At 44.9% G+C, this 21,285-nt stretch overlaps 2 protein-coding genes, 1 long non-coding RNA gene and 1 other non-coding gene across 4 annotated transcripts; 3 read left to right on the top strand and 1 right to left on the bottom strand.

The window, feature by feature from the left end:
- Positions 1–3,199: 3,199 nt before the first annotated feature.
- On the top strand, positions 3,200–3,272 carry trnaa-ugc (transfer RNA alanine (anticodon UGC)). Its single transcript has one exon. It is a non-coding gene; the product is annotated as a tRNA-Ala (tRNA).
- Positions 3,273–10,606: 7,334 nt separating this feature from the next.
- LOC130513479 (uncharacterized) lies at positions 10,607–11,846 on the top strand. Its single transcript, XM_057012259.1, has 2 exons — positions 10,607–11,605; positions 11,673–11,846. Exons 1-2 carry the CDS (start codon positions 10,768–10,770, stop codon positions 11,822–11,824), a joined length of 990 nt encoding a protein of 329 aa, XP_056868239.1. The 5' UTR covers positions 10,607–10,767; the 3' UTR covers positions 11,825–11,846.
- A 562-nt stretch (positions 11,847–12,408) lies between these two features.
- On the top strand, positions 12,409–12,905 carry LOC130513556 (uncharacterized). The gene is made up of 2 exons (XR_008946757.1): positions 12,409–12,633; positions 12,818–12,905. It is a non-coding gene; the product is annotated as an uncharacterized LOC130513556 (long non-coding RNA).
- A 6,266-nt stretch (positions 12,906–19,171) lies between these two features.
- Positions 19,172–21,285, bottom strand: LOC130513496 (serine/threonine-protein kinase pim-2-like). The gene is made up of 4 exons (XM_057012279.1): positions 20,908–21,285; positions 20,646–20,826; positions 20,346–20,534; positions 19,172–19,971 (listed from the first exon to the last, which is right to left on the bottom strand). Exons 1-4 carry the CDS (start codon positions 21,100–21,102, stop codon positions 19,880–19,882), a joined length of 657 nt encoding a protein of 218 aa, XP_056868259.1. The 5' UTR covers positions 21,103–21,285; the 3' UTR covers positions 19,172–19,879.

Here is a 21,285-nt window from a genome sequence, read left to right as displayed (position 1 = left end):
TGATCTTCTCATAGCTTCCGATCATGGACTGGTCTCTATGCTGGTTCTGCTGGACCTCAGTGCTGCTTTTGATACAGTTGATCACAGCATCCTGTTACAGAGACTGGAACATGTGATTGGGATTAAAGGGACAGCACTAGACTGGTTTAGATCATATTTATCTGATAGATACCAGTTCGCTCATGTCCATGGTGTTCCCTCCTCATACAGTAGGGTTAGCCATGGAGTTCCTCAAGGTTCTGTACTCGGACCAATCCTCTTCACATTGTACATGCTTCCCTTAGGGAACATTATTCGGCAGCATGAGATAAATTTTCATTGTTATGCTGATGACACTCAGCTTTATTTATCCATGAAACCAGAGGAGACAGAGAAGTTAGTGAAGTTCCAGACCTGTCTTAAAGACATAAAGTCCTGAATGTCTTCAAATTTCCTCCTCCTTAACCCAGGAAAAACTGAGGTCATGGTGTTTGGTCCTGAACCTCTCAGGGATAGAGTAGATCACATGATCACTCTAGATGGTATCTCATTAACATCTAGTCTCTCTGTGAGGAATCTAGGAGTAACCTTTGATCAAAATCTCTCCTTCAACTCACACATTAAATTAGTCTCTAGAAGTGCCTTTTTTCACTTGAAGAACATCACAAAGATCAGGAAACTGCTGACGCGGCATGATGCTGAAAAGTTAGTCCATGCATTTGTTACTTCCAGGCTGGACTACTGTAACTCTTTATTATCAGGGTGTCCAAACAACTCTTTAAGAAGCCTCCAGTTGATCCAAAATGCTGCAGCCAGAGTTCTGACAGGTATTGACAAAAGAGATCACATTACTCCTGTACTGGCGTCGCTTCATTGGCTGCCCGTTAAATTTAGAATAATTTTTAAAACCCTTCTTTTGACCTACAAGGTCCTCAGAGGCCTAGCTCCATCCTACCTGGAGGAGCTAGTGATACCTTATCAGCCCAATAGACCGCTCCGCTCTCAGAATGCTGGTCTACTTGTGGTTCCCAGAGTTTCCAGGAGTAGAATGGGGGGCCGAGCATTTAGCTACCAGGCCCCCCTGCTATGGAACCAGCTCCCTGTCCAGGTACGGGAGGCTGACTCCATCGCTACTTTTAAGATCAGACTCAAAACCTACCTCTTTGAATAAGCTTATTGTTACGAATTCAGTAGTTCCAGTTACTATCATAGACAGACAAATTATCATACTTAGGGGGTCGTCTAATCGTTAGGTCACATCTTAGTTATGCTGTTATAGGCCAAGGCTGCCGGGGTCCGGAAACATGATCACCTGACAGGCCTCTGTCACTCCACTGGGTCATGGTTTCCTCTCCTCTCCTCTCCTCTCCTCATCAAGCAGACTAGTTATGCTGATTCCTGTGTAGTTTTTCTGCTTCTCCCCCCCTATTTATTTACAGGTATCGCCGCCCTCGGAGCTGCATAATGACCTCCGGCCCCGCTGAAGTGATTGTGCATCATATTTTTTGTGTGTGTTTCTGTGCTCTGTGCCTCTCCTCTCCCTCTCCTCTCCTCTCCCCCTCCTTCTCCTTCTCCTCTCCTCTTCTTTCCTCTCCTCTTTCCCCTCCTCCTCCTTCTCCTCTCCTCTACCTCCCCTTCACTCTACTTCTCCTCTCCTCTACCCCTCTCCTACCTATCCTCTACCTGTCCTCCCCCTTCTCCTCTCTCTTTACCCAGCCGGCCATCAGCAGGAGGTTCCCCCTACATGAGCCTGGTCCTGCTCAAGGTTTCTTCCTGTTAAAGGGGAGTTTTTCCTTGCCACTGTTGCTTGTCTGGGGTCAGGCCCTGGGATTCTGGAATATAAAGATTGATTGATTGATTGATTGATTGATTGAGATAATTTAAAAGAAGATGCCTCTCTATTTCAGGTGACCCCTAAATACCCACACAGTATCCCGACTGCCTTTAACAACAGCACTTGGTTAGACGGGGCTAACTGAGCATGAAATCAGATATTAATTCAGACTTGGCAAGAAGTACTCGCCTTTGAGCTGGAGTTGAACATGCACCCAGAAGAAATACATTTCTTTACAGCTACAAATCTTCATGTTGTCCTCATCTCATCCAAATGACATTGCTTTGAGGAATGATGAATCATTACATCATTAGTATGCTAATGGTCCACAAAAGATATATTTTCAAGCTCTGGCCACACCGAGTTCCCAACTGAAGAAGTCTTCTGAATAGAAGGCGAAACATCTTCAAAAGAAGAAAAACAGTCCAGTTGACAAGGAAAACTTACCTTGGATAACTATAACCTGGGTGATTCAGAATCTACACAGACATCCAACAAACATTGCTTTGAGAAACGATGAAACAAGGTCAACATACCAACACCAGGCGAAAGCCTGTGGAAATCAGGATGAGATTGAAGATACAGGATGTCCCAGGTGGAAAACAAGCAGTTATCAGCTCAGCTCTGAGATCATACTATGGTGGCTACTGCTGAGAGGGGAATTAGCTCAAAAGGTAGAGCGCTCGCTTAGCATGTGAGAGGTAGTGGGATCGATGCCCACATTCTCCACGGAGGTTCATCGTACGTGTGTTTCCTGTTTTACTCTGAGGCTAATGGACATGTCAATATTGGTTTCCAAATAGAATATGTATCCTCTTTGTCATTCTACCACTGTTTGCCACAACTTTTACTTTGGTATACCATCCTTTAACAGAGGGGGTGGGCTCACACACTTCCTATCAACCACATACAATGCAGTCCTCCACTCCTTCCAAATACAAACCAAACGTTCACACCATTTCTGGAGACCTGGTGACTCATCACCATGTGAGCCAGCAGTCAAACGGGAGAAACCTCAACTGAAACTCGGTGAACCACCCAGATCATTAGCATGCTAAACGTCCACAAGGGCTGTATTTTCAAGCTCTCTCCTCAGCGAGCTCAGAACTGAAGAAGTCTTCTGGATAGAAAGCGAAACATCTTCAAAAGAAGAAAGACAGTCCAGTTGACAAGGAAAGCTTACCTTGGATAGCTATGACCTGGATGATTCAGAATCGACACAGATATCCAACAAACATTGCTTTGAGAAACGATGAAACACGGTCAACACACCAACATCAGGCTAAACCATGTGGGAAAAGGACGTGATTGAACACATGTCCCTGACCAAAAATAAGCAGTTATCAGCTCAGCTCTGACATCACATTATGGTGGTGATCATTTAGAGGGGAATTAGCTCAAGTGGTAGAGCGCTCGCTTTGCATGTGAGAGGTAGTGGGATCGATGCCCACATTCTCCATTTAGGTACTTTAGGACAGTGTGTCCTGTATCACACTGACTGTACCAGACATACTATTTGCCAATGTTTCCTCTTAGTCTGTCTAGCACTGTTTGTAAGAACTTTTAGTTTGTTCTAGCTCTTCTCTAATGATTTGCAAAAAAGGCCCCCATACAATAACTTGCCCAACAGCTCCTGCTTTTCCATAATCACTCACTAAATGACAAAAAAAAATGCACACAGGAGAAATAAATTTCTTTACAGCTACAAATCTTCATGTTGTCCTCATTTCATCCAAATGACATTGCTTTGAGGAATGATGAATCATTACATCATTAGCATGCTAATGGTCCACAAAAGATATATTTTCAAGCTCTGTCCACACCGAGTTCCCAACTGAAGAAGTCTTCTGAATAGAAGGCGAAACATCTTCAAGAGAAGAAAAACAGTCCAGTTGACAAGGAAAACTTACCTTGGATAACTATAACCTGGGTGATTAAGAATCTACACAGACATCCAACAAACATTGCTTTGAGAAACGATGAAACAAGGCCAATATACCAACACCAGGCGAAAGCCTGTGGAAATCAGGATGAGATTGAAGATACAGGATGTCCCAGGTGGAAAACAAGCAGTTATCAGCTCAGCTCTGAGATCATACTATGGTGGCTATTGCCGAGAGGGGAATTAGCTCAAAAGGTAGAGCGCTCGCTTAGCATGTGAGAGGTAGTGGGATCGATGCCCACATTCTCCACGGAGGTTCATCGTATGTGTGTTTCCTGTTTTACTCTGAGGCTAATGGACATGTCAATATTGTTTCCAAACAGAATATGTATCCTCTTTGTCATTCTACCACTGTTTGCCACAACTTTTACTTTGGTATACCATCCTTTAACAGAGGGAGTGGGCTCACACACTTCCTATCAACCACATACAATGCAGTCCTCCACTCCTTCCAAATACAAACCAAACGTTCACACCATTTCTGGAGACCTGGTGACTCATCACAATGTGAGCCAGCAGTCAACGGGAGAAACCTCAACTGAAACTCGGTGAACCACCCGATCAACGACCCTGCCAACAACTCTCAGGTGACCACCCAGATCATTAGCATGCTAAAGGTCCACAAGGGCTGTATTTTCAAGCTCTCTCCTCAGCGAGCTCAGAACTGAAGAAGTCTTCTGGATAGAAAGCGAAACATCTTCAAAAGAAGAAAAACAGTCCAGTTGACAAGGAAAGCTTACCTTGGATAGCTATGACCTGGATGATTCAGAATCGACACAGACATCCAACAAACATTGCTTTGAGAAACGATGAAACAAGGCCAACATACCAACACCAGGCGAAAGCCTGTGGAAATCAGGATGAGATTGAAGATACAGGATGTCCCAGGTCGAAAACAAGCAGTTATCAGCTCAGCTCTGAGATCATACTATGGTGGCTACTGCTGAGAGGGGAATTAGCTCAAAAGGTAGAGCGCTCGCTTAGCATGTGAGAGGTAGTGGGATCGATGCCCACATTCTCCACGGAGGTTCATCGTACGTGTGTTTCCTGTTTTACTCTGAGGCTAATGGACATGTCAATATTGGTTTCCAAATAGAATATGTATCCTCTTTGTCATTCTACCACTGTTTGCCACAACTTTTACTTTGGTATACCATCCTTTAACAGAGGGGGTGGGCTCACACACTTCCTATCAACCACACACAATGCAGTCCTCCACTCCTTCCAAATACAAACCAAACGTTCACACCATTTCTGGAGACCTGGTGACTCATCACCATGTGAGCCAGCAGTCAAACGGGAGAAACCTCAACTGAAACTCGGTGAACCACCCGATCAACGACCCTGCCAACAACTCTCAGGTGACCACCCAGATCATTAGCATGCTAAAGGTCCACAAGGGCTGTATTTTCAAGCTCTCTCCTCAGCGAGCTCAGAACTAAAGAAGTCTTCTGGATAGAAAGCGAAACATCTTCAAAAGAAGAAAAACAGTCCAGTTGACAAGGAAAGCTTACCTTGGATAGCTATGACCTGGATGATTCAGAATCGACACAGACATCCAACAAACATTGCTTTGAGAAACGATGAAACAAGGCCAACACACCAACATCAGGCTAAACCATGTGGGAAAAGGACGTGATTGAAGACATGTCCCTGACCAAAAATAAGCAGTTATCAGCTCAGCTCTGACATCACATTATGGTCGTGATCATTTAGAGGGGAATTAGCTCAAGTGGTAGAGCGCTTGCTTTGCATGTGAGAGGTAGTGGGATTGATGCCCACGTTCTCCATTTAGGTACTTTAGGACAGTGTGTCCTGTATCACACTGACTGTACCGGACATACTATTTGCCAATGTTTCCTCTTAGTCTGTCTAGCACTGTTTGTAAAAACTTTTAGTTTGTTCTAGCTCTTCTCTAATGATTTGCAAAAAAGGCCCCCATACAATAACTTGCCCAACAGCTCCTGCTTTTCCATAATCACTCACTAAATGACAAAAAAAATGCACACAGGAGAAATAAATTTCTTTACAGCTACAAATCTTCATGTTGTCCTCATTTCATCCAAATGACATTGCTTTGAGGAATGATGAATCATTACATCATTAGCATGCTAATGGTCCACAAAAGATATATTTTCAAGCTCTGTCCACACCGAGTTCCCAACTGAAGAAGTCTTCTGAATAGAAGGCGAAACATCTTCAAGAGAAGAAAAACAGTCCAGTTGACAAGGAAAACTTACCCTGGATAACTATAACCTGGGTGATTCAGAATCTACACAGACATCCAACAAACATTGCTTTGAGAAACGATGAAACAAGGTCAACATACCAACACCAGGCGAAAGCCTGTGGAAATCAGGATGAGATTGAAGATACAGGATGTCCCAGGTGGAAAACAAGCAGTTATCAGCTCAGCTCTGAGCTCATACTATGGTGGCTACTGCTGAGAGGGGAATTAGCTCAAAAGGTAGAGCGCTCGCTTAGCATGTGAGAGGTAGTGGGATCGATGCCCACATTCTCCACGGAGGTTCATCGTACGTGTGTTTCCTGTTTTACTCTGAGGCTAATGGACATGTCAATATTGGTTTCCAAATAGAATATGTATACTCTTTGTCATTCTACTACTGTTTGTCACAACTTTTAGTTTGGTCTAGCTTTTCTCAAATGATTTGGAAAGAAGGCCCCCATACAACAACTCGCCCAACTATTGCTTTGCCATAATGACTCCCCAAACTAAAGAGAACAACATGTGTGGATAATGACAGGAGATCGTCTTCAGGTGTGTCTTGCTCGCCCAATGGAGGAGAGGCAGGACACTGCTCCACCCAGCCTGAAAGCAGACAAACAAGGGAAACAGACAAGACACAGAAAGGGTGGTTGAGAGGGAAAACACTCAGGACTCCTAACAGCTCTCAACACTGCCTGGTGCACACTGAGATCAAACTCTTTTTCGGCCAGCTTCAGGTGCATCCTCTCTTGGCTTCTTGTGACAGGATTTCATATATTTCCATAATGTCTTTTTTGACTAAAGACCTTGGCATAGTGCACAGTGAATAAGGTCATAGCATGTCTGATCTTCTTTGTTCAGTATTGTACAACAAGATGTCCTTTTCCCTTTCTCACTACATCTGTATTGTGAGCAGAGTTTGCTCTGGTTCCTGATTGGCAAGTCGACCTCTCCTTTCTTTGGAATTCTCTGGATAATAAAGTGCTTTTGCAAACTCCAGTTTATTGCAATGAACAGTTTTGAGATGTCGTGAGATTTTTGATGTTGGCTTGGAGCAATAAAGGCAATAGTTCCTTCATCATTTGAGGTACACATTACCTCAAGGTTCTGCTGTCTCTGGGCTGATTGATGAACTGACTTTCTTGCGGCAGAGTGATGAGTTCCTCTTTCTCTTTTGGCTGATTGTCCTTTTCCCTGTTGGTTTATACTTCCTTCCTGTGTAGTCTTCCTGTGTGTTCTTCAGTGCTACTGCCTTTGTCTCGGCTGAGCTGCTTTTTTTTTCTTAACTATTATCAACTGGCATTAATTGAAGCAATCGTAAAGTCTGTAGTTTGTTTTCAGAGGACAGAGATCATCATCAGACCCAGTTCCAGTCAGGAATGTATTCAACATCACTGTAGTCAGTATGACTACTCTCATCTATCGATTCAGCCGAAGTATCTTCTTTGGGCTAAAAAAAATGAAAATAATCTATTATTTTCCACATTTGATTGTACATGATGCCATACAATAATGCCAATGTAGGCAAATCAGCATGATTCAGGCAGTGAAATACTAAAGTTTAAACAATTCGAATGAATTGAGAATTTGTTTCAAGTAATGCAGTATTTTATTTTATTTTTTACTGCGATTTGAATTGAAACCACAGAACTGATTAACACATTCAGATTGACTCCTAGATTCCCTTCATTAAATAGGGCCAATATATAATTTTGTCCTCCATGATGAGAGCTGAAGAAAACCACCTGATTTTGTCCAGATTTTAGTTTTGAGTTAAACTCACGAGTTACTGTATGAATCCAGGAAATTTACATTTCTGAGCATTTGGCAGTAGATGGTAGAAGCTGAAACATGGTAATTGAAAAACACACAGACAATGTTAAAACTCATATATCACAATTAAAGTAATTGAAAAGAAAAATGCACAGAAAATAAATTCATTAAAATTGTCTTAATTCACCAGTTTTAAATTTCTTTTTTGTGACAAATGAAATAAAAGGTTGTATTGAAATATATAAAGTAAAAATGAAGAGAGAGGCCATACAAATACCTAGATTATACTCACATTATCCAACTCTTTTAGCTGTTGCTCAAGCAGCGCACGCTGGTGCAAAAGAAAGGTTTGCCGGCTTTCAATTTGATCTTGTTTTTTCCCGGAGTTTAAGGTGCTACACTTCAATGACTAATGGAAAAGATTGAAGAACAAATAAATTATGTTAATTTCATCTCATTTCAAGAAGTAGTTACATCATTATCTCCTTGATATACTGTCTGCACTTTACAAGTTCAGCTTCAGATCCCGGAGATGGTATATGTACATCTGGTGGCACACTGTGACAGTGGCAGTCATCAATACATAGAACCTCTACAGGAGAGACCAGAAGAAGCTCGAGTCCCAGATGAAACCCATGTGTCTGCGAAGGTTTCAGGCTTTGGTTGGCACTTCTCTCACAAGTGCAGGAAAGACCAAAATCAAGTGTGGCAGACCACTGTCCTCTCCAGAAGCAACTCCAACACCACCCCATAAAAGGGCAAGCTGCCTCTTGATGTGAGAAGGGATGGCATTGATCATTTCCCAACATGGGAAACCCGACAGAGATGCAAGCACTGCACTGGCAATCACTACTCACATGTCTACTGTGAGAAGTGTAAGGTGCATCTTTGCCTGAACAAGGAAAGAAACTGTTTTTCGGCCTACCACAAAGTGAAATAAAAAGACTGTAAAAAGTGCTATGCAAAAAAACCAAAGAGAAAAATGTTGTTGTTCATGTTCTATATTGTCAAAATGTTATGGGCAAACTTTGTTTTTGTGTCTAAAGTTAACATAGTCGTGAGCTAAAAGTTGCCGAAATCGCCTAATGTATCATATTTGATACAAAAAAAATGTCATAAACAAAATGATATGGCAAAAAAAAAAAAAAGGGATTTTGTTAAAAGGTTCAATAACTAGGTTCAACCTCCCTTCATTCATGTGTTTTCTGTTCAGCGCATAATACAGTGGCACTTCCCAGAGTCGAGTGGTGTATGGGGCATAGGAACTGCAGAATAAGCTGGCAGTAGTCTCCGTTTGAGTTCTTCCATAAGCTAGAAACCTAGATTGCCACAATATGCTCATAACAACCTGACTTCCGTGCTGGAGCTCCCTGTGCGCCCCGGAAGACTAGACGAGTGCTTCCCTGCAGTCCAGTAGGACTGCCAAATTGATCTTTGAATAAAGACTTGGTATTGGGGCTTTTGCCACTTCATTTTGCCTGCTTTCAAGTCCTGGAAAAAACCCAAAACCTAACAAAACTCTCCGACCAGTATGGACCTGGCAGACGCTGGAGGCTCAGAGGAGGGTGCTGGGGCAGTGCAACCAGCACTTCTCGGACATTTGGACCTCACTCCAGACCTTCACCGCCAGTGTGATGGCCCTGCTCACTACGGGAGGGATGGAGCAGACTCCGCTTTCCCAACCCACGGAGGCATTGGGAGCCGTCCCTCCACCCTAACCCTAACCCTAACCCGCACCATGGGAGCCTCACGTACCCATCCCGGAGCGGTATTCGGGTAAGGCGGGCAGTTGCGCCAGTTTTTTTCTGCAGTGCTCATTGGTTTTCGACCTCCAGGCCCTCACCTACCCCAGCGACAGGTCGTGAATTCTCCTCTCCGGGAGAGCGGCACAATGGGCCATGGCTGTTCTGGAGAACCGGACACCCAGTTCCTCCTTTTTCCTGCCTTCGTGGCCAGGAGTGGCTGGAAGGACGTGGCCCTCCTGAGGGTGTTCACCCGAGGGCTCACAGAGGAACTCAAAAATGAGTTAGCTGCTCGGGAGGAGTCTGAGGACCTGGAGACGCTAATCAGCCTGGCAATCTGGCGGGTTAGCAGAGGGTTAGCACATGCCCAGTGAGGAGTTCGGGGAGTTCGTCCAGGTGTACTGGAGCTCCAATTGAATTGTCAACTCCGGTCTCTGCTCCCACTCATGAGGATGTCGCCGACAAACGAATGCATCTGGGGCCAGGAATCTGTCTCTGTGTCATTCCTGGTGGACTCTGGCGCGGACGACAGCTTCATGAGCCTGGACTTGGCCATGCAAGGCCACATCCCCATCGAGACTCTGCCCGAGCCGAGACCCATCCTTGGTCTCAACGGGGAAGTCCTGGCAAAAGAGACGCACCGGGCCCGATCCTTCACTCTCATCTTCTCCGGGAACCATCAGCAGCAAATCCGCCTGTTCCTCATCCCAGCATCCTCTTTCCCGGGGGTTCTCAGGGTTGCTTGGTTGGTGTGCCACAACCCCCAGATTGATTGGTCGACTGGAAAACTGGTGAGTTGGAGCGTACCCTGTCAGGCCAACTGCCTTCACTCTGCTCTCACCCCCACACCTGGTGGCTCAGACCGTGCCAGGAGAGTCATTACGGGCGTGGGGCATTTCCCCAGTGTGGTGCAGCCGGGTACAGGGTCCAGGTGCCCAGAATTGGTGATGGACTCGGGAAGAGAGCTGCAGATTTGGGGTCCCGGTCCGACCCGGATGACCTGAAGCTAGACCCAATCTTACTCCCTTCCTGCATCCTTGGGGCCGCATCCTGGCAGGTGGAGGAGAGAGTCAGAGAGGCCCAGCAATCAGTCCTGGATCCTGGTGGGGGTCCGCTGAATTGGCTGTTTGTCCCAGATTCAGCACGTTCTGATGTTCTGCAGTGGGCCTGCCACCCAGGATTCAACCTGCAAATTAAGGTTCCTTTGGCAGCAGTTTTGGTGGCCCTCCATTACCCGAGACACCAGGGACTGCATAGCAACCTGCCCCGTATGTGCCAAGGGAAAGTCCTTCTACCAGCCCCCGTTGTTCGAGGTCCCGGAGGACAAGGTGGCAGTGCCCTCAGTACAGGCCAACATGCACCGGTGCAGGAGGGTGGGGAGGCAGGTCTACGCTGCACTCCTGCGGGCCTCCCAGCACTCTCAATGGCAGGCCAATCAGCGCTGGACTCCAGCCCCGTTCTATCAGCCGGGTCAGAAGGTCTGGCTGTTCATAAAGGACCTCCCACTCCAGGTGGAGTCTCAAAACCTGGCTTCATTGGTCCTTTTGAGGTGGAGTGGATAGTGAACCCCACAGCCGTCCGCCTGAAGCTTCCCCCGGCATTCAAGAAGCACCCCACATTCCACGTCTCCAAGGTTAAGCCGGTTGCTGAGTTGGATCTGGTCCTTCCGTCCGAGCCCCCGCCTCCCCCCCGTGTTGTGGATGGGGGGCCCGCCTACACAGTCTGGAGCATCCTGGACATTCGCCGACAAGGACGAAGGTTCCAGTTCCTGGTCGACTGTGAAGGGTACAGTCCGGAGGCGCGACCCTGGGTCCTCCATAGTTTCATCCTGGACAACAGCCTCCTCCGCGACTTCTACCGCGTCCACCTGGACAGGCCTGGAAGGGCGCCCGTTGAGGGGGAGGTAATGTTGGGGTCCAGGGTTCCAGGTCGTGTGTTCTTGTGGTCTGGTGTGTTTCTTCCTGCAGGGGGTGTGGAGGAGCCGATATTAGCTACTGCTGGCGCTGCAGGCAGTCGCACCTGTCGGCAATCTATATCAAGCCACCTATTTAAGGATGGAGCCCCATGTCTACCAGCGTTGGAGAGTTTTGGTGTTTCCCATAGTAGAGGTGACTCCTGTTTCCTCATCATTGGTTGTTTGCAACTCGTTGATACACTTCTCCCTGCTCGTTTGAGGTCTCCATGCCACTGGAGAACGGACTGGACTGGAGAACGCGCAGGACCTGAATCCCGTGTTGGCTCCACGCTGGAGCTCTCCGTGCACCCCGGAAGACTGGACAAGTGCTTCGCTGTGGTCCAGGAGGACTGCCAAATTGATCTTTGAATAAAGACTTGGTTTTTGGACTTTTACCACTGCGTTTTGTTCTGCTTTCAGGTCCTGGAAAAAACCCAAAACCTAATAAATTCATGGCAAAAAAACGCAAACATGTGATAGAATTGCAGTCTGAACAATGGTCACAAGATTTTGCATTTATGTTTGACATTACAGAGCACTTCAATAATTTGAATAAAATGTTGCAAGGACACAAAAGAATTGTCACATAGTATTATGATCACATTCGTGCATTCCAATTAAAGCTCACATTGTGGGAGACAGCTGGCAAATGGTGACATTTTCCCTGTTTGAAACATGCATGTGAGGCCAACGGTACTACTGACACAAGTCCATACAAAAACAAGCTTGCAGGTTTGTTGAGAGAGTTTAAGAGACGGTTTCAGTTCTTTAGCGAACTCAAGACAGAATTGGCAGTTTTTCGCAACCCTTTCATAGTCAGAAGTTCTGATGTGCCTGCAGACATGCAGCTTGAAATAATAGACTTGCAGTGTGATGTGACTTTGAAAGATAGATTTGCTTCTGTATACCTGGACACATTTTATCTGTGTATTCTGCCAGGGTACCCTAAATTAACAGCACTAGTGTAACAGGTACATATAATATTGTATTATAATTACACAAAATTGTTCTTTTGTTTACTATTGTTGAACATACCTGGTGTTTGTTTTACTGTGCTGTCTTGGTCCTCCAGTCACTTTGTCTGTATTTTATTTCTTCTTCGTGTGTCCCCCTTGGTGCACCTGTATAAATTCGAGGGTCGCGACTTCCTCTTCCCTTTTGCAATTCTCGTGTTGGGAAGAGGTCAGTCATCTTTTGTAATCTCTTGTTTTAAGTGTCTTTTTGTCATTATTTTGTCTTAATTTGTCACTCTTATAACACTACAGTTCTATTCAAGTTTATATTGAGCTCTGATGTTGCTCCGATGTAGTGTTTTATTGATGTGAACAGGTGCGATGGTGCTAACTCCATGTTGTCTTCTCTGTAGTTTGGGCTGGATCAGCAAATAGCGGCACATGTTAATTTTGCTGTTTTATTTTGACCAGATTAAACGGAGAGTGCCTCCAAAAGTTCAACTGTGTCCCGTGGCTACTCTACGCACCACAACCACAAAAATAACACAACGCAGACATACACCGGTCACACTAGCAGCAAAAATGCTGTGCATGTTTGGGATGACCTAACTCTGTGAGCAGGCGTTCTCTGTAATGAACCTGAACAAGACAAAGCTGCGCTCAAGGACAAGCACTTAAATGACATTCTGAAGTTGGCAACGACTCAGGATATGGTGCCTGATATTGATGCACTTGTGCAGACTAAAAGATGCCAAGTGTCTGGAGCAAAAACAAATCATGTCTAAATTCTGTGAAATGCCCAGTCTTGAGACATTGTTTTCATTATAAAAAGTATGAAGTAGTAGTTAATACTGATTGCCACTTCTTTAACAGTTGGTAATCAGATTTACTACACAAGAGCTTGGAAGAATAATTGTACACATCATATGTGTATGTTTTTTGTTATTATTTTTCAGTTTAATTTCACATTATGTTCATAAGTTCACAGAAGAGTTTAATTTATTAAGGTGTTGATGTTATTCTGCAAGTTGCCATGAGAGTGGCCATGATTTCCTGGTTAAACTGGTGGTATGACTTGGATTCGATTTCTGTCATTGATGTAACCTGGAACATTTCTTACACACACACAGATTATTTTGACAATAAAAAACAAAAGTGTGTATATATATATATATATATATATAGAGAGCCAAGCAGCCGGCTGTGACGGGTGCAGTTAGGACCCAAATGCAGCACTCTGGAAAGCTGGACCGTAGTAATGACTTTTATTTAACCCACGGGCAAACAGGAACTCAGGCAGACCAAGAGACACAGAAAATAGTCCGTTCTTCCGGCTCTGGGCCCGCACAAAGTCTATGAGTTGCAGGCTCGGGGAGTGGGACGAGCAGCAGCGAAGTCGGGGCCGGGCGGAGAAGTCTAAACCAGGTGAGCAGACAGGAACCAGAGACGCTGAGGCAGAAGTCGTAGTCAGGGGCAGAAAGCAGGTAGGTTGTCCGGGGAACAGGCAAGGCAGGCAGAACGAAGACAGGCAGGGTCGGTAACAGATAATCCGGCAGGGAAACAACGCTGGAAAGTCTTGCATAGCCCAAACCAAAGGCCCCCAGTGCACCACCAACCACGTCATAGCAACGTCCCCTCCCCTCCTCACCTCGCCTCGCCTCGCCTCTCTGAACCTCTCCTCACTAAACCTCTCCTCTTTGGACCTCACCTCTCCTCTCTGAACCTCTCCGAACCTTTCCTCACCAACCCGAACTTAACCTTTCCGAACCTCTCTTCTCCTCTCTGAACTGAACCAAACAGAACCGAACCTCTCCGACCCAACCCGAACCGGCTGCTCGGCTGCTACCAGGGGACAGCTAGCTGTAGCTATGCTTGGCAGCTCCGCAGCAGCTACCTTCTGCTGGCTACCTGACGCAACTCCAGACAACTCCAAGCTGCGGAACCATGTCTCAAGCACGCTAAGTCTCGCCTCCAGAGCCATTAGTAAACTGCACTTTATGCACCTATTACCTTCACTAAAGGACGCAAAAGAGTGACTACACATTTCACACCTTGAAATAATCCAGATCATGGGGTGAATGTGGGATGTTATATACATGGCAGGAAACAAAAAAAAGTTTGCACTTCAGGTAAACACTTCAAAATAGCTAATGGCTGTGCAATCTTTATGTGCTCAAACTAAACTGGTGCAAATATCTCATCTTTAGCCATCAAATGATCAGGCTCCCTCACGTGCGAGATCATTTCCTTGTGTTTCAGGTCCACCGCTCCCAATTACTTTCCAGACAACCTTGGATGTTCTGCTGAAAGAGCCTTTGGTTTATCTGGAGGGCATCTGCGGCCGCCTGGTTCAATGGATCATTGGGGTTTGCTCTCTGAGGGGATGACGATGGTTGTGAGGGTGAATATATCTGCTGCTTTATAGGCTGCATCAGGCAGGCATCAGTCATCCTAATATGGACTAGATGAAGTTATGAGAGAAACACGATGCAACAATTCACCATAAACAGCTGCAGAAGGTCGTAGATGATGGACTTTATGGTCAACACTGGTTTCCATTCTTCTCTGCAGAGATAAAACAATCACCTCTTTAGATCGGGTCGCCTGAAACGGGTGACATTTGGTCATAGGTTTTATTTCACCTTAAGATGCTTAAAGAGACATTTCCATCTGAGTCCATGTTAGGGTAATACACCATTGGACCACACTTCACAATTGGGGGATCATGGGGGTAACCCTGTCCTATCTGAAACACACACACACACACCTCTTCAGGGGAGATGATCAGTCTGAAGTTGAGTGGGTCATCAACGTCGGGAAAGATGATCTCGCAGGTTTTAGGCAGGTTCAGGTCATTCATGTCTGATGATCAAACAAAATAACCACAATTTTTCACCTTCATCTTGGTTCTCCGCTATTAAACTACAGCATCATTCCAACAGCATGTCCACACATGCATTCACACACACACACAGAGGCCACTGACTGATACTGGGCATATTATACTGGGCAGTTATACTGGGACAGAGGGGGTTAAGTATATTTACAATATACAACAAGGTGGTTATTTTTTCGCAACATCGGTCAGTTAGCAAGTCACACCTAAATTAAAACAAATTGAATTCTGAAGCAAAGGTGGAAACCTCCAAAGGAGTGCAACGGTTTTTAAAGTACCCCAACCTTGAGGTTGAGCAATAACAAGGTTGAGGGCAGTTAACACTGAGGTTATAACAGTGGATAATTTAATAGGTTGGTTTGTGACCAAAGCCCCTTGTCTTCAATCCTGGGAAGGTCAATGGCCAAACTCCCAGAGGTTGTTTGATTGAGAATTCTCTTTGATCTTATCGGTGGGCGAGATGGGGTTTGTTCTGAGTTATTCAGTTGGGCTTTCTTAGAACTGCCCCCAATGTCTGGTTTGAGGACATTTGAACCCCCAAAGTCCATCAGTTGGTGTTCATCACTAATCTTAGGTAGTTGGACATGCCTTTTCCCAAGAATTATCACAACTTGAATGAAGAAAGACAGAGGGAATAGATATCGAGAAACAGCAAAAGCTTATTTCACAAAGATATGATTACAATGAATTGTGCTTTAAGTGATTTATGTGCTGAAACGGCTGTGATGAAACTACATGAAGGGTGTTACTTTCGAAAAAGTGTTAAAATGCTAAGAAAAGAAGCATTTGAGTCTGACAACTGTAAAACAATGACCAAAAATGTAGCTGTGAAACAATGTACTTCATGGTTGCAAAAGGCATTATCGGAAGAAGAGTGAAGAGTGCGGCTACCAACTGAAACATATGTGGGAATGCTATATAAATGTATTATATTTGAGTGAGATGCTGATTTTTTTGCACAATAATAATTCAAGAACTGCGGCTCCAGTTGATCAATCCTGGATTCTTGCCCCCCTGTTGACTTAAACAGGAACTACAGTTTTTCAGGAACATTTTCAGCTCTACCAGATGATCATTATTAAGCTAAGTTCTCCTCTCATGGGCAAAACCACTTTTGCAGGCCTGCCCCGCCCGTGTTACTCATGTCCTGCCAGTGGAGTGGAGAGCCTCTGGGTCTTTATAACTAACTAGCTCGAGATAGGTAGGTACCATCCTCAAAATATGTATTTTGAAATGCAGGAATGCAGCTTCATTATCATTAGCTCACAACTGGCTGAGCACCACAGCAGTGGTGGTGCTTGAATTTAAAATAAAACCAGTATAATAGCATAGTCCCAGGGGGGGGGGGGGGGGGGTCAAAGCTTATTTACAATGCAAGATTTTGCAAATCACCAAAATAGTGCTGGTGCATGCTTGGCCTTTTTACCTAGAAAACCCACAAGAGGGCCAATTGGTCCCAAGTCCCCCCTGTGGACACTCATTTTGTTATGGAAATATGGCTGTTAGTGGCACACGGCCAGAGCCACTTGAACCTGTGTGGGGGAGGGGACACACCTTACAGCTCAGGAGGTTCTTTTGAGAGCAAGCTTTAGTTGTGAGATGGATAAATACCTCAGTGAACATAGCCATAAACTGGACTGTGAGCTGTATGCAGTGGAAAGGATCAACAGGAAGGAAGGGATCAACACACTGACATTTATTGTTAAAAAAAACAAAACAAAACATATTTACAAAGAATGAAAAAGCAACTTTTTTCCCAGTTTTGGTGTGGAGGGTTGTTGCAGAAGTACAGTAATTGTTATTTTTGTGTGCTAAAAATAAGAAACCCAAGCATATTTACAAAGAATGAAAAACCATGCATTATGAGTGAAATACATTTGAGCAGTCACTCACAATCCTGGCACTGCCATTGCTCCTTTCGGCATTTCCCACATGTATATCGGTAGCAGTCAACACAGCGCACAGTTGCATGATTGTCCTTACATTTAATTTTAGCCTGACACTTGGCTCTTTTTCCTAGTTGTGGTGTGGAGGGTTGTTGCCGAAATAATTGTTCCTTTTGGGCCTTTGTCATATCCACGTGGGTTTGAGCCAACTCTCTTGCAAGCTCCAGCAGGAAATCCACCCGTTTCTCCTGCCTCCCGGTGCATAATTGATAGAGCACGTGTGCATTCAGTGCTGCCATATCTATCATGTTATAGAACACTGCTACTGGCCAGCGCCATGTTCCTGCGCGGACAGTGTACTCTCGCACCATCTGGTCCATGACGGCGACGCCGCACTTTGTTGTGTTGTAGAGTGTGATGGTGTTTGGCTTCTTTTTGGCAGTATCCTGTGTCTGAATCATGCTGTGCATGCTGCTGAGAACATATACAGTCTTCTTCCGCTTGGGCGCATACACCGTCAGTGTGGCACCAGTGGTTGAAAATACTTGGGTGGTAAATTCATTGCGGTGCATCTGTCTAGTTGACAGTGGAATTTCTTGGGGAATCTTGTTGACTGTGCCGAGGATGGTTGTATTCCGGCTAAGTAGTTGTTTTGCAAGTGACAGTGATGTAAAGAAATTGTCCGTGGTAACATTTCTGCCCTTGTCCAGGAATGGTTCCATCAGCCTCATGACTACACTCTCAGACACTCTCTCCCCACGAGGCCGAGTGGGGTCCTTGCCAAGATATGGGAGGATATTGCAGACGTATTTGGTTTTCAAGTCACACGCCACCCAAAACTTGATCCCAAACTTGCCTGGTTTACTGTACTGTAGGAAACAGCAGCGAGTCTTGGACGGGAAAAGTTGTTCGTCGATGGTGATGTGTCGACCAGGGATGTAGGATGTGATGCAGTTGGTGACAAACAATCCCCATATGTTCGAAATTGCAGCAAACTTATCGGTCTGTGCTCGCTGCGGGTGTCTCTGTCATCAAAGCACAGGTGATGCATAATGTTTTGGAAACGCCCTCGGGACATGGTTTCGATGATCTGTGGGCTTCCCAGGTTTTTCGACCAGCAGTCACGCAGTGATGGCACCCTGATGATTCCCCGCATGATGGTGATGGAAATAAATGCCATTAGTTCAGAGAGGCCCATGAACCAATCCACATCCGTTTCCTTTGCATGTTGAACTGTACAGTCTTGAATGATACCAAGCATGTCCAGAGTGATGAAACACAGGAAGCTCTGAAGACGACTTGTGATTGACCTCCTGGCCTCAGCTGTTGGCTCTCCATCTGCGTTGTATGGCGATGGCGGGGTGAAATGTGGACCCGTTCCCACCTGTTCTTCATGCCATACTGTGCCGTCTTTCGCAGTCTCTGTCACATCAGTCCCCAGCCGAGCTCTCTTTTTTGGTTGGAGAGCAGTCTCCTCATCTGTAGTGTGAAAAAAATGTAATTATGAGCAATGGGAAAGTCAAATGATATCACAAATGCAAGCATAGAAGCTAATAATAATAATCCCAGAACATCTCAAATAGGTTGGCTAAGGTGCAGACACCTCAGGAGAAGTAGAATCAAACAAAACTGACGGCAGTCCGCACTCAGAAACAAAATGGAGGCTCTATTCACATGATGCTATATTTTACAACTTCCTCACTGAAATGAAATGTAAAAAAGGAAATAATATGAAATGAAATCTTACCTGAAGACGACTGAGACAGCTCGGAGTCTGAATCCACCTTAAGGTTGATGTCTTCTCCATCCGAGTCGCAAGGGTTTGCTCCATCCAGGATCATTTCCAATGCCTCAGTGTTGATTCTCTGCATCTTCGTTCCTTGGAGAGGAGCTTCTTTCACCACAAAATTCTTGAGGGAACTGAAGCGATAGTCCATGTGCACTGAGGTATTTATCCATCAAACAATTGTCTGGTTGCAGTCACATGGGACATTTACATGTTCACATTTTAGAATAGAATGTGTTTTTATTCTTCATTCTCACATTCACACAGAAGTAAGGTGTGACCCCCTCACCCCACACACTGCCACTAACAGCCTCATTACCATAACAAAATGAGTGATTAGTGTATTCGGGAAAAGCGGTCGGGCCAAATGGCCCCTATTTGGGTCTTCTAGGTAGACACAAAAATGCTGGGACTTCTAGTGTTAAAACTGCTCAGCTCTTCACAGTACTATCTTAATTTTTGTGTTTATATGCACTACAGAAATTGTTGTGTATTCTGATCCTGCATTCAATTATAATATCTTCAAGATCTGAATTGAAACATTCAAAAATTCAACTGTAGTTATACAGCGTCTGCTACAACCATATTTGTCTCTAGAAACAGGCTCCTCTACTTGGTGAAACCAGTCTGCAAAGTCACAGGTTCTCTTTCTTTCAATTGCTCATATGAACACATAATTTAAAAAATAAAAAAATCATTTTCTATCATGTCTTTTACTTTTAACCTTCTGAATATGAGGATTAATGGTTGGTCGTCCTGTTCTGCAGCAAGTCTCCATGTGGGTCTGTGTCATTTAGTGTCACAGGACACTAAACATGTTTATTTACATATGTACATCTATACATTTTCACTGTCAGGTCTGCAAAAGTGGTGTCCGCTCAAGTTTGTCTCACGATTTAGTGGGGGATTAGTCAAACCAGGGGTGCATCGTCAGTTCTTTGAGGGTTGCACGCTTCTCGGCGTTGATATTCAGACACGTTTTGAGAAAATTCAGGCAGTCTGAGACAAGAGGAGACAGAAGACAACACATAGATTAGAGGTCAAGGTTAGAGGTCCATTAAACACTTTCACCTGGGGTTCCATTTACCTTGGTGAAAGCGGTTTCTCCCTGGTAGGATGCAAAATCTGGATTCAAGCCTTCATGGATTGGACTTGCTTATCAGAGGCGGTCAAATCCATTCTTCAAGGGTTGAATTCAAGCCGGGATTTACATCCTACCAGGCAGGAAATTATTTCACCAAGGTAAATGGAACCCCAGGTGAAAGTGTTTACCTGTAGGACAGAAAGTCTGGCTTGGATACGGCCCTCGATGCCCACCCCTGCATTAGAGGGTCATCAGCATAGTATCAACATAGCAGCATTGTTGTGATTACCTTTGGTCACATTCAGGTCCTTCAGATCACTGAGGAATAGGGCTTCATCAAGTAGGAACATCTGAGTGTTGAATCTTTTATCTCTGACCAACAGGTTGTACAGGACGCTGCCCAGCTGCCAGACAGTTGTGGGGCCCCCCTCATATATCATCTGTTTGTTTAACTTTGGAGGCTGGTAGGAAACGATTCCTGAAAGAAAGAAGTGTTTTAAAGTAAAAGACAGCCATCAAAAAACTGAAGAAAACAGGAGAACAGGTAAGTCACTCCACAGGTCGACAGAAAAGCAGAGGTCAGATGTACCAGAGAGACTACACGGCTTCTCAAATGTGAGGTAACCGGAGCCGAAGTCTATAACCCTGATTCGCAGGTTATCCAACTCCTCGCCTGCTTCAATCAGGATATTTTCACACTTTATATCTCGGTGAAAGACCCCGACGGAGTGCATGTGGATGACTGCGTCCACCAGTTGTCTCATGATGTCCTGATGGGGACAAAAGCAGAAGTGTTATGGTAATGTGGTAGCAGCATAAATGTGAAAGAGACATTACAAACAGCCTCATACCTTCAGCAACGCATCATGCAGGGGACAATGAGCCATGTGGTTCAACAGGGTCGTGCAGCCAGGTGGTCTCTCCATGACCAGGACAATCTGCTCACCCAGATCACACCATTCCAGTAATGTAATGACAGCAGATTTGCCCTTTGACTCTGGTCCTCTTGCTGCTATCAACATGAGGAGCACCTCTTTTGGTACCATGTACAGCTCCCCATTTATGTTCTAAAAAGGAATGAAGACCAAAACATGTTCATGTGCTTTTGTAGGTTTTCCTCACATGTAAATCTTACGTGTTTCATAATGAGGGTCATGTGACCTAATGTACCACTGGATCATTTTTCACCAGCTGCTTTGGAATATATTTTATGGCCACCTAAGGTACAA

The sequence above is a fragment of the Takifugu flavidus genome, chromosome 17, assembly GCF_003711565.1.
Source record: "Takifugu flavidus isolate HTHZ2018 chromosome 17, ASM371156v2, whole genome shotgun sequence".
Taxonomy (NCBI): Eukaryota; Metazoa; Chordata; class Actinopteri; order Tetraodontiformes; family Tetraodontidae; genus Takifugu; species Takifugu flavidus.
This window is presented reverse-complemented; position numbering and strand designations above follow the sequence as displayed.

Excerpts from the sequence above, each read along its gene's own strand:
- LOC130513479 (XM_057012259.1), top strand. The coding sequence starts at position 10,768 with ATGTGCCAAGGGAAAGTCCTTCTACCAGCCCCCGTTGTTCGAGGTCCC. Across the intron at positions 11,606-11,672 it reads TGGTGTTTCCCATAGTAGAG|GTCTCCATGCCACTGGAGAA; the intron begins GTGACTCCTGTT and ends TGCTCGTTTGAG.
- LOC130513496 (XM_057012279.1), bottom strand. The coding sequence starts at position 21,102 with ATGGTACCAAAAGAGGTGCTCCTCATGTTGATAGCAGCAAGAGGACCA. Across the intron at positions 20,535-20,645 it reads GAAGCCGTGTAGTCTCTCTG|GAATCGTTTCCTACCAGCCT; the intron begins GTACATCTGACC and ends TCTTTCTTTCAG. Across the intron at positions 19,972-20,345 it reads GGACCTGAATGTGACCAAAG|ACTGCCTGAATTTTCTCAAA; the intron begins GTAATCACAACA and ends CTCTTGTCTCAG.